Source organism: Colletotrichum destructivum, chromosome 8 (genome assembly GCF_034447905.1).
Source record: "Colletotrichum destructivum chromosome 8, complete sequence".
Taxonomy (NCBI): domain Eukaryota; kingdom Fungi; phylum Ascomycota; class Sordariomycetes; order Glomerellales; family Glomerellaceae; genus Colletotrichum; species Colletotrichum destructivum.
In genome coordinates this window covers 1192106-1206607 of record NC_085903.1, presented here as the reverse complement: position 1 = coordinate 1206607, position 14502 = coordinate 1192106, and the positions used below count along the sequence as shown (strand labels likewise).

The 14502-nt window shown below is 54.6% G+C and overlaps 3 protein-coding genes across 3 annotated transcripts; 1 reads left to right on the top strand and 2 right to left on the bottom strand.

The window, feature by feature from the left end:
• Positions 1-835: 835 nt before the first annotated feature.
• Positions 836-4040, bottom strand: CDEST_12212 (Putative TEA/ATTS domain-containing protein; the record flags this gene model as incomplete). Its single annotated transcript, XM_062928368.1, has 3 exons — positions 836-3298; positions 3353-3556; positions 3611-4040. The coding sequence occupies 3 exons, from the start codon at positions 4038-4040 to the stop codon at positions 1152-1154; spliced, it is 2781 nt and encodes a 926-aa protein (XP_062784419.1). The 3' UTR covers positions 836-1151.
• Positions 4041-6878: 2838 nt separating this feature from the next.
• CDEST_12211 (Putative RNA recognition motif domain, nucleotide-binding alpha-beta plait domain superfamily) lies at positions 6879-9930 on the bottom strand. Its single transcript, XM_062928367.1, has 3 exons — positions 9505-9930; positions 8642-9445; positions 6879-8434 (listed from the first exon to the last, which is right to left on the bottom strand). Exons 1-3 carry the CDS (start codon positions 9766-9768, stop codon positions 6932-6934), a joined length of 2571 nt encoding a protein of 856 aa, XP_062784418.1. The 5' UTR covers positions 9769-9930; the 3' UTR covers positions 6879-6931.
• Positions 9931-10103: 173 nt separating this feature from the next.
• On the top strand, positions 10104-11858 carry CDEST_12210 (Putative dynein light chain, type 1/2, dynein light chain superfamily protein). Its single transcript, XM_062928366.1, has 9 exons — positions 10104-10223; positions 10276-10290; positions 10421-10498; positions 10571-10593; positions 10649-10682; positions 10754-10788; positions 10854-10880; positions 10950-11019; positions 11112-11858. The coding sequence occupies exons 3-9, from the start codon at positions 10450-10452 to the stop codon at positions 11174-11176; spliced, it is 303 nt and encodes a 100-aa protein (XP_062784417.1). The 5' UTR covers positions 10104-10223; positions 10276-10290; positions 10421-10449; the 3' UTR covers positions 11177-11858.
• The last annotated feature ends 2644 nt before the right edge of the window (positions 11859-14502 follow it).

The following is a 14502-nucleotide window of genomic DNA, read 5'->3' as shown; positions in this document are numbered from 1 at the left end:
ATCATCAATTGGCGGTTGCGCACGTAGACTATTCAGGCTGCGAGAAGAAACATTACTGTCCAACCATAATTCCTCCACCTTCGCCACTGTTCACACATCGCGGTCGCCAACGTTCAGACACGCATCGTCTCATCGATATCTATCGTCGACGTTGTTCGGGCCACCATCCGCAACTCTCTCCTATCCCAACTAGGGAAAAGAAGAACCCCTGTAAGCATCCTCCGCTTACCCGACAATCGCTCTTCCGAGTGCCCCTATTGCAGTACATAAGCACGATAGGTGCTCACGTGCGCTCCACCCCTGCTTCTGATCCGCATCTCATCCTCTTGCTTTGAATGAAAGACGCAACTCGACGTCCCACTTGCTATCGATCAACAATGGAGCAGCACCACTCCGTCTGGGCGCCACAGCGGCGACGATTCCACTCGACTCCATCGACCAGACAGCTACCGCGATTATGCGAAGCGAAGAAACGAGGGACCACATTTTGGCAGTTGTTGTGGTGTGTATCACAAAACGCCGGTCTTGGCATGCATGGGATCATCTGATGTTTAAGCTTCCATCACATCAAACGCTGATGAAAAAGAAACCGCCCACACCATGTGGCCCCCGAATGCGAATACATGACAAGACACCAACTTCATTCCATAGTCCCTGTTCTATGAGTTTCATCTCATCCTTCGGCGAAGCTCTCTGAACCACTAGCTCGTCCAAACCCACGTTGCGGGCATGAAAGGTGACAGGAGAAACATCACGTCTTGTCGGACCAATGCAACCATGGTGTGGAAACCGGAGCAAAATTTGTTTTCTTTTTTCTTTCTTTTCTCTGCCCTAAGACACGCACCTGATCCCTGTACTAATTCCACATGGCAGATTTTTTGGTATCAACGGGTGCTGTTTCTTTCCAACAGTACGTTAAATCACAATCTTTTTACCTGTCCTCCCCCCGAAGAGACATTTTCTGAGGCGTTTCACACATGAGTCGGTCGTCAGTCATCCCACCAAGTCCGCACAAGCTTCTTAACCCCCCTTTTTCTTACTCAGATGCCCGCTGCATGCGAGTGTGTGCCTCACAGAGTGTCAAATGAGTAACCCACTCGCCTTGCAAAAAGTTTACGTTCTCACAATCCACCAACCGCCTTGTAAATGTTTCATTCCCAGCTGTGGTGTCCGTGGCCGCCCTTGTCCAGCACAGAGGCCGGCGTTCGATGGTGCACCAGTTTCTGGATAGCTGTGGCGGGGTAGTTCTCCCGGTTATCCATGTCAAGGCTGTTGGAGCGCGCCCTCTTCCTGCCGGCCAGAGACTTGAGCGGGCTGATTTGGTCCAGCGAGGGCAGCCCACGCTGCTGGTCCACAGGCGACCATCCGGATCTACCGTCCGTGCCGGCCACGGCAGCAACTGCCGAGACGGCTTGGGCCCACGGCGGCTGGTTCCACGTCTGGTGGTCCTTGCCCTCGGTCCAGAGGCTGGCGTTGGCCGCCACGCTGCGCTGGTTCTCGTTCTGCCATTGCTGCGTTTTTGCATCGGACGACTCGTTCCAGCCGTTCCAGTGATTGAGGCTGTGAAAGGACGACGTCGCAGTATCCCAATCGGATATTCCCTCAACATCCCCTTCATCGTACACGCCGACGCCGACACCGTTTGAAACTTGGATGCCCGCCGTGGCCGACAGGAAAGGATCGGCAGGAGCCGAGCCCATGTCAGTGACCAGAGTGTTCTGGCTGTCCATGGAGCTAGTGCAAGCTGCGGCAAGGAAGTCGAGTTGATGGTGGTGGTGAGACCCGCTGGCCAGCTCGTGGCTGCCGTCATAGCTGCTCGCATACGACGAGTGGATTGATGCCGTTGGTGGAGGCGTCGCCAGCCCATGAGAGAAATTGTCCATCATTCCGAGTGTCCCGGTAGATGCCAGGCTAGGCAGCTGGCCGGCCATTGAGACGGGCTCCCAAGCAGAGCCGAGGTTGTCGTTCATGACGGCAGCGAGGTTATGAGAGTAGGGAGGTGTCGGAGCCATGAGCATGTCACGGCCTGAGGCAGCCGCGGGATTGATGCAGACGTTCTGCTGGTGGGCCGAGGAGACGGGATCCAGAGCCGTGAGGAACCGCCAGGTAGTACCGGCGGGATTGAAAACCCGCTTTGAACGACCTTCGCGCCTCGACGAAGCGCCATGCTCCTCGCCATCCTCATCGGCAGGTTTTCTGCCCTTTTGTGGTGTTAGTTTCTCAAAGATGGGGTTCCACTTGTCGTCGAAAGCGTGAATCGTGCGAAACTTCCAGAGGATGATGCCGCGGCGCGTCCACACACGCCGGTCCGAGTTGTCGGGCGGGGCAGACCACAGCTCCTGGAACATGCCGACCTGCTGAATCAGCTCGGCGGTGGTCCGCTCGGCTTCGAGCGCGGCGTCTTCGGCGGCCTTGGCTCTTTCATCATCGTTGTCATCCACCTTGGGCTTGTCCTCGACGGGCTCGAGGTAGACAGCACATGTGCTAAGTATGCTGGCCCACTCGGCTGCGGGGAAGGGTACGCGGACGTCCTGCCTAGGACGGCTGCGGCAGTCACATTCAAACTTGCCCTCCTGACATCCCGGTCGGTGGATGTATTGTAGGCCAATCTCACTCGTTTGCTCAACGACGAAGGCGTCGTTATCGGCGCTACGCAGCTCTTCCGGACGCGCCAGCTTCGTGACGCACTTCCAGCGGTGGTTCTGGAGCGCGGGCAGGGAGATGCTCAACTCAACGAAGCCGTTGAGCTCAGAGCCGGCAGGGAAGTTGCTGCGGGGGTGGATTTCCAGCGTGACTGTCATCTCCAAGATGTCGAGCCACTTGTTGTCGTGGATCGCGTGCTCAAGCGACTTGTGCAGAGGCGGGAACTTGGCCTCCCATTCTTGGGCCAGTTCGGTGACGGCGGCGGACTCCTTTTGTGATAGTTCCTTGTTGTACTCATGCAAGAGAATACTGCCGTTGAGACCTCTCGAGGTGATGTCTTCCTTGTGCATGTTCTTCTCCAGGTGGGGGTAGTAGTTCTTATCTAGGGGCTTGCCATGGTGGTCGTACGCCTCGCCATCCTCGTCCATCCTCACATTATTGGAGGCAACGAAGATCCAGGCCGTCTTTGGCCTCATGACGACGTGGGAGTCCATGGCCAGAATCTGGGCGAAGTACTCATAGTTGGGGCGGACATCCGGAAGACGGCCCTCAGCGAGGGCGATCAGAACCGGGTTATCCTTGAAGGAGGCGATCTCCATGTTGTCCTTAAGACGGGCCTCGCTTTTGTCAGGGTCCTTGACGAAGAAGAAGTGGTCTAGTAGAATGTCAGTCATCGATGCAAGTGTGGGAACGGCGGGGGTCGACTTACAGCAGCGGTGCTTCTCAAACATCTTTTTCACCACTTGGATATGGCTGGATACTTGCTTCCTCTTCCTCTCTTCAGCCTTCTGTCCAGGCTGCAAGCTGCAGCAGTAGGCAATCCAAAGGTACTCGCTGATGAGCATGTTACGTCCGAACTGCTTTCCCTGCATGCTGTACTTTTTCCTTCCCATGTGAGGGATGATGAGCAGGGCTGGAAAACACGTCAGAAATGGACATTGTGTTCTTCATGAGGGAGACATCTTACAGTCGAGGAAGGCATCTTCCAGCACGCGAGGCCAGATTTGTTTCTCGTTGGGATCCTTCTGGTCCTGCTTGTCCCGGTAGGGTCGAAACTCGGGAGCGTAGTAGATGGGGTTGATGTTGAGACGCGCCTGTCTTGCCATGTGCAGGGCATCTGATCTTCGTAGGCCGTTGCTGCTCCTGTAGCCAGGCCCAGCTTGGGACGGCACGATGGGCGGCGTGGGTATGCTAGTCAAACTAGGTGAGAAGAGACCAAGAGGGCTGTTGCGGCAAGAGGAGGCGAGGCTGCCGAGATGGGAGCCAGCCGACTGGGCATTGCCAGTTGACTCCCTCAGTGGTTGCCTCCCCGTCGGCGTGCATCGTCTGCTATCATAGCTGTAGACGGGCGAGGGGGAGTAGCGCTGTGACGGGAGCATCGGGCGTGGGTGCTCCATTTGGCGAGGTTCTCGAGTATATAGCGTTAGTATCTTGCGTTGCCGGGGATTCCTGTCTGGAGGTGGTAGATGGTATGAGGATTGGTTGATGCGTCAAGCTCGTTCCGTTCTTTCGTCTTCTTCCTTTCTCCCACGGGAGACGGTTGGACTGGATTGTAAATGGATTCCTTGACAAGAACGAAGCCCCTGAGTGAAAGAATGGAAGGAAAGTTGGGAGGCAAAAAAGAGAGGTGAAAGGAATGACTCTTCAGGAATTTCGAGACGGGGCCTGGCAAGGGTTTTGTTGCTACGTCAAGGGACTGCCAAAGCGCTTGTTCTCCCGCGTGATAGGACCCAATGTTATGAATTCCTCGTGGGAATTACACCTGTTGGAAAGGACTGGCTGGAATGGAGGGTAATAATGGCGAAGTGAGTACTCGTCCGGATGGTGTTTTCAAATTGGAAAAAACGGGAAAGCTGAAAAAGGAGTGTATGTTGGGATTCCGCCGCTCCAAGAAGTCCTTTGAAAGTGCTTCTGAGCCGTGCTTGATTTACTTGTGCTATTAGGCAATGCACAAGTAGAGATGTAGGAAGAGGAAGTGATAAGGCTTGAGGAGGTCGAAAGAAATGACACTGGCATGGGACGTACGTCAATATAAGTTCCTAAAGTCAGGTACACCCGCCTCAAGGCCCGAAAGGCAGGAGGCGAGGGAACGAACGAGGTCAGTTGAAGGGTATGTCCAAAACACCCGCGGCTTGCTGAGAGAGAGGAAGATGGCAATGAGGCGACATGACAGAGCGAGTTAGTTGTGAGTGTGGGAGTAGCTACCCATTTGGGCCGGCACCCCGGGTTCCAGATCAATGGCAACACTCCCTATACCCCCTTACTAGCCCCGTGGCTCGTCGTTCTCTCTCCTCGCTCATTCCCCGAGTACGCCTGTCAGCGTCCCCAGCCCTGCCCTCTCTGGAACAGTTGGCTACAGAGCATGTGCTTCCGCCAGGCCCCGCTCGAGGCTCTGGGCTGCGAGACTCATGAGGACTAGACCCTCGGAGCAGGGTGAAGGGCAGATCTCACCCCCCCCAATTTTTTTTTTGCCAGCATTATTGGGGATGGAAACGGGGTCCTGTATGAGCGAAGGGATGATGGCGGGGCCCAGTGAGTGTAAGTGTGTTTGTGTATGAGAGAGAGAGAGAAGTAACCCTAAGGCGAGAAGGAAGAGCCTGCACTGCAGAGGAGGCGTGTAGGCGCAGGAAGCTCCGGTAAGCTAGCTCGGATCGAGGATCCGAGGGGAGCTTGCTAGCATGCTAGCAAGGGTGTAAGGGAACGACGAGCGAAGTAGAGGAGAGGGCAGGAAGTAGTGGGAAGCTCCGGAGAAAGGACAGTGTCTGAAGGGTGTGTATATGGAACGATAGGGAGAGGGTAGTTGTATTGGAAGATCAAAAGACATCGCGAGACTCAAGTCTGACTGACATGACTTGGCAGCTCTATGGAATGGACTGTTGAGACAGTCGTTAGCTGGTACTGAAGGACCAAGATGGGGCCCGTTGGACTTTCCCCTTGGAGTCATACAGCTGCTGAGTGTGTGCATGGACGTTTGCCAGTCCGACAAGGGCCATCTCCACATGGCAAAAATTTTGGGAGGTTAAAGCTGGAGGAGTGGACGAATCGAGGGTGCTGGTATGCAAGGGGGTTGGTCCAGGCAGCGTTTCCCTCGACGGGTGCCAACTCGAGTCCAGAGAGGGTTGTTTTTGTTTTTATTTAATTTGGCGTCTATACGTACCGCTAGCATCATCAGATCAGCACCACCACCACGACTCATTCTAGCCTACCAAGTTGAGCGGCTTGCTTCTCTCCATTCTCAGGGCTGGGACCAGAATGAAAATGTATGAATAGCGACCCTACTATCGTTTTTTTTTTCTCGGTGAGGGGAGATGGCGAGGATGGTTTCTTGTCGCTTGATGCTGCTGCTGACTTTGGACCTCCCTCGCCCCCAAAGCTTTTCCACAATAGCATCAAGCAAGAAAGACATCAACAAAAGAATAGAGTTCTGATCAAAATATTAGAAAGAGAAAAGGGCACAACGACATTGGTATGTGGCCCATATTAGGAAAGAGACAAAGCACCGAGGAAGGGAAACTATGCATTCCTGTCGCATGGGTCAAGGAGGCGATGAGGCCAGGCGAGCAGCAAAGCCAGGGCCGCCCAGCTGGACCAAAGAAGGACAGATGACGGATAGTAAAGAATTCGCCCCTGTATTTCTCTCGCCCTCGACCTCGATGTCGACCTCAACACGACCCCGCTGATGATGGAAGAGGTTGATCCTCGCGTAGATGAGGCTATTGCCATTCGATGTCCCGGCGCACGGGGCAAAGCCAAATAGCACAGACTGTAGTGAGTTGCATTCGCCCTCCGCAACCCCACCGACCGTTTGATGAAAGCCCTCCTTCGCTCCCGTCCTCGCAGACGCCATGGAGGAAAGACGCCTCCAATAGCGGGACGGTTTATTTTTTTTCGGGAGGTGCGCTCGGAGGCGGGAGGGAGTTGACCAGAAGGGTGAAAGGGGTGGGCAGGGATTCAAATCGCGGGGCCAGGGATGAGCGAGACAGATTGGCATACAGAAACACAGATAGACACGGATGCTTACTAGAGCTAAAGAAAGTGAGTGACATGCTGCTGAAGGCAGAGAGAGGAACAGGAAGAGCAGACATGCTCCAGCTAGTCAGTACCCTATGTACGAGTATTGTCATGTCACTGACGAGACGTACCTAAGAATGACGCGGCGATAGTGCCGGTGCGAAGGGAGTTGGCTGGTACATGATGTTGTGGTGCCATTACAGAGACATACGTTGATGTATTGGATTCGTTTCTATCTTATCCTCTCCGAGTTGTTGATGTATATCGGCCTCTCCATTCACATGTCCATCTCGTCAACGTTGTCGCCTCCAATGTTCACCCTCTTCCTGTTCTGGCCCATGAGCTGCGAGATGGCGACCTTGTTGACCTGCCCACCGATCTTGCGCTGCATCTTGGCAATCTCCTCTTCTGCGTCGACCGCCTCGGCCTCTGCGTAGTCTAGAACCAGCCTGCGGCCTAGCAAGTGGGTGTCTCGCAACGCGTTGAGCGCGTTTTCCGCCTCCCTGGGTGCGACAAACTCGGCAAAGGCAAAACCTCTCGTCGAATTGCCAAACTTCTTGGGCAGACGCACGGCCCTGAGCTGGCCGTAGGTGCCGAAGAGGGTGCGAATGTCCTTCTTTGTCACTTCGAAGGGCAAGTTCTTAATGACAATCTTCGTCCGCTGCCCCGCCGCCTTGCGGGCCTTGTCTTCCCGCCTGCGTTCCTCTGCGGCATCCTGGCCCTTGTGCGAAGCCTTGACGGCAAGCGTGTGGCCCTCTAGCACGAACCCATCCATGGCCTGGAGAGCCGCCTGTGCCTGTTCCTTGGTCTTAAAGACGACGAACCCGAATCCCATACTCAGTACCTGTCCGGGCTTCTTAGGGTCCATCTTGGTCTTCACCCTTGCAGAGACGAAGCCGTCCAACGGTTTGAACGTCTCTGCCAACTTCTCTGTCGTCGTGGAGAAGTTGAGATTTCTTACGAACAGCGACGTCGTAACCACATCAGTCTCGCCCTGCTCGTCCCGGCCCAACAGCTCCGTGACACTGAGCTTCTGAACACCGGCAGGCCGATCCTCCTTGCCCTGCGTCATGGATACAGAGGCATCATTCTTGAAAAGGTCCTTGGGAGCCTTCTCGAGAAACAGCACTGTGTCCTTGATGCGCCTATACGCAAGCTTGGCGAACGCCGCCTTCGCATGCGCTGGCTGCGCAAAGTCGATAATGGCAATGGTGCCACTAGGTGGCATCAGCACCCTCAGAACGGTGCCGTGCTCTTCAAACATGGTTCTCAGCTCCTCCATCGTCGTGCCGAAAGGGAAATTCTTGACCAGAATAGCCGTGTCGCCCCGCTTCTGGGACTTAAAGGCATCGAGATCCACACCGTTCGACACAAAGTATGCCTTAGTCTCCTGGATGATCGACGTCTCGGCGATGGCCTGCTTGACACCAGCGTCTGCCGACGTGGGATCAAGAAGCTCCGATTTAGACACACCCAGCCGGTTTGCCACGGAGGCGTTGACGGCGTCCTGGCTCATGTACAGAGAATTCCAGTTGAACGTGCTAGACGCAGCCTCCGCCTTCTTGCGGATCAGGTTCTGCTTTTTCAAGGGCAACTTTGAAATTGCAAACTCGTCCAGCCGAGTATCGCGCTTTACCTCAGCGGGCAAGACGTGCAAAAGTCGCCCTTGGAAGGTCTGACCATCCGTCGACTGGAATGCGGCGACGGCTGACTCTGCATTCGTGAACTGCACCATGGCGAAGCCCTTGCTTGCGCCTCCGACAGTGACTGGCAAGTGTACCTAACGGGAGATTAGCGATCCGAGTCCATTCATGAGTTCCGTATGAGCAACAGGGAAGGCAATCATTTTTTCAGGAAATCGAAGCATCTACTAAAATACCGATCCAAGGTTCGCATCAACCATCATTTGATGTAAGCTGTCCCTATCTGGATTCATCACATGATTGTGTGGCATCGAGCGAAATAAAAGAGCATGTTGTCTGCTTACCTCTTGAAGTTCTCCGTAATGTTCGAAGTGCGCCCGCAGATCCTCCTCGTTGGCACTGAAGGGTAGGTTTCGCACGAACAGCCTGGAGCTTCTTTTGATGGTGGCGAGGGTGCCGTTTTCCTCAACGCTCTCAATAGGGGACGAGGCGTTATCGACCATGGTTCCGCCCTTGGTCTCAGCCTTAGGTAGCTCGGTAACCTCCGCGGGTACCTCTCGTTGTCCCGCGGACGCACTTCCGGCTGTCTCTCCGCTGTTTTGTTGGACAGGAGGTTGGGCCGCCTCACCGATATCCACCAGGTCCAACAACCGGTTCGTCCTTGAACGAAGCCAATCATCATCTGTTGTGGCCGTGTTGATGGGAGCAGGAGGGGCTTGTTCCTGAGGCACATCTTCCATGGACTGAGGGGCAGGAGCAGCGTCAGACATAGCCTCGTCCTTTTCTGGCATGGGCTCCGTACGCTGCTCTCCCTTTGGCGCCTCCCTCATCTGCCGTTTCTCAGGCCGAGACGGGATGGCCTCATACTCATCGTCACTCTCGCCGTCTTGAAGCAGCTTTTTCTGCTCCTTGACAGCAACAGGATCCATGACATCCGACATCTCATTGGCTGCGTTCTTGCTAGGTCCCATGACTTGCAAGAACTCGCGGAGCTTTGGGTCCGACTCGTCCAAGTCCTCTCGCTTGCGTTTCTTCTTCGCGTCCTTCTCCTCAAGACTAGACGGCTGAGGCGCGGCCGAGCCTTGTGACGTGGCCACATACGTCTGTCCGGTACTCCCATTTGTGTGCTGGGGGGCAGGATCAGCAATCTGTGAAAGGGTGTGAGCATTCTGGCGTCGGTTTGTATTGTACAAGCGCTGCAACATACCGGCCTTGCGAGTTCGACATTAATTCTCGACATCCGGATGTAGGATCTGTTGAAGTATTTGACCGCCTTGGCAGCAACTTCGGGGGTCTTGTATCCAACATAACCAATCCTTCTCAGGGGGATGACCTTGACGTCCGTCACCTCCCGACCTCCAGCCGAGAAGTGCTGTCGAAAGTCGGCCTCGGTAATCTTAGGCGGGAGCCCTCTCACGAAAATGCGGGAGGTCTCCATTGATGTGGTAGGAGCAGCAGTAGTCGCAGACATTGCGAAAGGGTATCTCTGAACGAAAAACAAAAGACAGTTGCACTAGTAAGGAAAGGTTATGAGCTCAAGTGCTCGGTGGGTTGTAGCGGCTATAAACGCAAGGCCATGCTGTCGTGTGTGTGAGAGACGGAAGGAAAAGGAAAGTCTGGAAGAACTGTTTACATGCGAGGAGACATATCTTTGCATGAAGTTTTTTTCCCTTCCTTTTTGCGCCCCAGTCTTATCGCTATCAGCATGTGACCAGCCCCGCCTCTATGTCACGTTAGCGTGTAATTGCTGCAGCATGCCACCCCGGAAGGAGCTGTGATCCGTGCGGTATGGCAACCCAACCACGATTCGATCGAATGGGACCCTTCCCAGTCGCGGGCACTTGTCAGGCTTCCTCAAAACACGCGACGACCACACACCGAAGAACCTAACCAACCACGCCAGTTCTCTGATTGAAGCCATTCGATGTAAGTGAGCGATCCGCAGTTTTGCGAAAACTGGCTGACCAATCCAGCACAGCCTCTTTCCGCACAAGTGAGTTAGTCACCTTGCGATCAAAGGCGCAGCAGTGGACGGAACGTAGGAAAAGGGGCTCATCCAAGTCCTGCTGCGCAAACCAAACCCACGTCCTGTATCGATGCTGATGATTGTGCGCAAACAATAGAGATATCAACAACGTAACCGCCTATCACAATGGCCGACGCAAAGAGCACCTCACCCGCCCCTCGCGAGAAGTTGGAAGGTCGGTTGTGACACCAGAGCAATCTGCTATCCTGATGTACGACGAAGAGTGCTGACGCGACCGGGAATCTAGCGCAGGTCAAGAGCGCCGACATGGTGAGGCTCGCCGATGACCTGAAAATCCCCAATCCAGGATGCTGACATCTTGCAGACCGACGATATGCAACAGGAGTCTATCGAAGTTGGTACGTAACGTCATTCCCAGGGAAGTCCCTCTGCTAAACCCCGCCGTGGTGTACTGACAACCCTTCTGCAGCCCAGGAGGCCATGGCCAAGTTCACCATTGAGAAGGTACTTATTGTCGACATGCTTTTTATCTGGCGGGGATACTGTTTACTGACAAGTGCGACACTCAGGACATCGCCCAGCACATCAAGCGAACCGTCTGTTCAACCTCGTCCTCTTCTATCGTCTCGATTGCGATCAGCCACTGACATGCTCCCGGCACACAGTTCGACGAGCGGAAGGGTCCTACATGGCACTGCATTGTCGGTCGCAACTTTGGCAGCTTCGTAACCCATGGTATGTCTGTATACAGTTCACGCGTTGGTCTATCTTCCGGTCACGCGTACCTGCTCGCACTGGATACTAGGAAGCTAACCTTTGCGACACAGAAACTAAGCACTTCATCTACTTTTACCTCGGCCATTGCGCGATTCTGCTTTTCAAGACCCAATAGGCGGCAATATAACGAAGCGACAAGCCGAAAGAACAACAACCAGCCGACTACCGCTGTCCAGAGAGTGGCGAACCCGAACCCCCAAAACGACACGTCTCAGTTATGATGTACAGAACATAGGCTTACGGGGAAATGGCTATCTATCACTACGGGCCAGTCTGATATGGGATAATGGAATATATGAACTTAAAACGGCGTGGGCAGCGGGTTCCTTAACTGTTGATTGACAGAGGGAGAGAGAGAAGGTGCTAAATTCAGAAAGGGATCGAAACGAACACCACGTTCGGCACTTAGACCAACTTTGAGCTTTTGTTTGGTGGCGTTCTTAGCCCTGTTATCGGTCAACACGATTCTGTTATTGTTGCATACGGCCCGATTCTTGCTGAATCACCGTCCCCGTTATCCTGAGCTGGCCTTGTCATCAATAACCACCAACAAACAATTTTGGTCCCGAGCTAGAGATTTTGCCTCGCACCTAGACAAACGACAGAACGATGGCCGCCTAGGGTGTATATGTCGGCTATCTCACATATCGAGGCGCAGCACAGTAGTTGGTGCTGGAATAGGCGTGACGGAACGACGAAACGACATGATTTTCATAACAAGGTAGTTTCCACTGTGCCTTGACATCCCCGGATCGAATCATCCTTTGAAGAAGCAATAGAGTCGACGGAAGATCCCTGTCGTGGGTTTGCGAGAGAGCACAACAACTGCATGCCACTTCACGTCCACTCCGCGACGGAATGCGCTCAAATATATTATTGCTGTATCCATCGTGTGACCCCAATATCCCATGCCAGTCGTCGGGAGAAACATCGCCCCATCGCCATGATCCTCGGCTCCCAAAGCTCACGGCGCGGCAAACGTCCCGTCTCTAGTGAGGGAACCGCGGTCGACATGTCGTTTCAGGCAAGTTACTCTAACGGCACCAGCCAAGCCCACACCGTTGATCTCGGATCAGCTACAGGTCCCTCTGGGGGCCAATGTCGAACACGATCGAGACGAAAAGCAAGGGGAATTTGTGACACGCCTCTTCCTTATCTTACCGGGAGGTTACAGGACGTGGAAACGGGTTGCATATGGGACTCGACGCTTCCTCTGCAGAGGGGGAGGAAGAAGCCTGCCGCTGTGACTGTCACTGCCAGTCTCTTGTATCGCGTAGACGAAACCAAGGCCCATGGTTCTTCGTCTCAAGTTTCGTCCCCATTTCCTTTCGCGGCAGATTTACGGGCTAACGTCCCCGATTTCACTTTGAGTTACCCGGCATCTTGGGTAACAGCAAAATGGGACCCCCCTCCCCCTTCCAGCCGACCGAGATCCCTCCAGCAGCCGTTGTTGCTGGTCTCTCGCGATTTCTCTTGCTGCAGCTGCAGCAACAGCAGTACTTACAACAGAAGGGGGAAGGGGGTGTGGGATCGAACGTCCCCGTGCCCATCTAGGTCCCCATCCATCCAGTTCAACCGGCGAATGGTCCGTTCCCTTGAGTGGACGATTCGAAGGGGACGGCCATTGATGGCTCTCAGGGTCGCAGAAGCTGGGCGGCCAGCAAATATCCCGCGGCAGCATCGGTCACGGTGTCGAAGGGCCCGCCGAGAACAAGGGCAGTGTCCAGAAACGTACCTCCTGCATCCCCGTTGTATCTCATTCCATGATCTCCACACCGTCCGGGTTGGGGTAACACTGGAAGTGGCTTTGAGGGCTAGCCAGGCACCCAGCAGAAGCAGTCCCAGTCCTTCAGGTTCCTCTTAGGTACTTGGCCAGAAGGGTACGTACTCGACAACGGAGAGCCCTTTTGCCTAACGACAGGTGCTAGAGTCAAAGTAGCGCTCCACACGTTACTACGCATGCTTGTTGAAGGGTGAGAGCCCGCCAGCCCGCTTTCCTCGGCGGCCGGTGGCTGGCTGCTGCCGGATCGACGTTGACGGGAAGGGGAGCAGATGCAACGGGGTCGTTGAAGGCAGTGGAGCGCTCTGCGTGTGCTGATGTGATGTGCGAGATGGGTTGGAGAGCTCTTCTACCATGATCGTCACGACCGTGTAATATTGATCAGAATGATGAAGAGGTCAACCGGCGACAAGATGAGGCCAACCGGGCACACGACTCAGACTCCACTTGGCGAAAGCAGCTTACGGAAGAGACCGATGTTGAGGATTGGGTCAAGCTCCCACACCAAATCGACGAGGTTGGAGGGGGTTTCTCGACGACCTTCCGGAAATTCTCTGTTGGCGGCCACACCATGTCATCCCGAGATGCAGACCCGCCGCAGAGCTTGAAGACCCGTGGGTGCAAAAGTGATCCGATGGTAGTGGTCGTGGTGTGATGGGTCGGCTCGGTTGTCATCTACGGTAGGCATCGCCTCTCCGTACTTAAAGCTCAACAAGGGTCGAGTTTGCTGAGTTTGCACTGCAGCAAGGCACATGATGTGCATGCCTTACCAAGCATGAGCGAGCGAATACTGAAGGCGGGGTATACCCAATGATGCCGCCAACCCGATCCGCTGAACATGCTGTCCATGTACTCTGTAGAGCTGTTCTACTGAGCAATTGGTCCGGGCTGGATACCGACCGCTGCGACTGTTTCGAGAGGCACAGTCGGCACTAGACACCAATCCAGGGTCCAGGTCCAGGGGACGAATGATCAGGACGATCAGGGCAATCGACCGCCGGAGCGGAGGGTGTGTCATGTGTCGGCGACTACTTTGAAGAGTTCCACCCCAGACGGTGTTCGTTCCTCCTATCCGGCGACCATAGTCTTGGTGATGCATATTGCTAGGGAGGCAACCACCGAGAACGCTTTTCTGTAGCGTGTAAGAAGTCAATGAGATCGTTAACCGGGTTCTTTCTAATTTGACTAATTCGGCTCGGCTGGAATCTGGTTTTGCTTCGAGGAGCGGAAGCAGCCCGAGAGGTCGGCCGATCTGCCTGTCTTGCCATGAAATGGGTTCGAAGCGCACAGGGCGGTAGCCGGTCTTAATTGTCCGAACTCCAGACCCCATGCATCTGGACTGGCTCGAGGTCCCTCTGCATTGGTCTCCCAGGTTTTTCCCCTCCCAGCCCGCACCCACCGTTGATAGTTCCTGTGTGTAGGTAGCCTTCCAGTAGGTCTGCCACCATCGGATAAAGTGGCCTGTTCAGCAGTTTTGTACCACCCATCTGTCTTGCATGTCTCACACTTCTGGCTCCGGCTGGTCCGATCCCAAACTCCCGATGCGCTGGAACAGCCCTCAGCATGTCCAGTCAGACAACCGAGACTGGTCGATTGCACCATTTCGAGGGCCCAGAGCAGCACAGTCCTTCTCGACGTGAAAAAAAAAGCTCTGAGATCTT

Coding starts and splice junctions, on each gene's coding strand:
- CDEST_12210 (XM_062928366.1), top strand. CDS start 10,450: ATGGCCGACGCAAAGAGCACCTCACCCGCCCCTCGCGAGAAGTTGGAA. Junction 10,683..10,753: donor ACAGGAGTCTATCGAAGTTG/GTACGTAACGTC, acceptor ACCCTTCTGCAG/CCCAGGAGGCCATGGCCAAG. Junction 11,020..11,111: donor TGGCAGCTTCGTAACCCATG/GTATGTCTGTAT, acceptor TTTGCGACACAG/AAACTAAGCACTTCATCTAC.
- CDEST_12211 (XM_062928367.1), bottom strand. CDS start 9,768: ATGTCTGCGACTACTGCTGCTCCTACCACATCAATGGAGACCTCCCGC. Junction 9,446..9,504: donor ATGTCGAACTCGCAAGGCCG/GTATGTTGCAGC, acceptor ACCCTTTCACAG/ATTGCTGATCCTGCCCCCCA. Junction 8,435..8,641: donor ATTACGGAGAACTTCAAGAG/GTAAGCAGACAA, acceptor ATCTCCCGTTAG/GTACACTTGCCAGTCACTGT.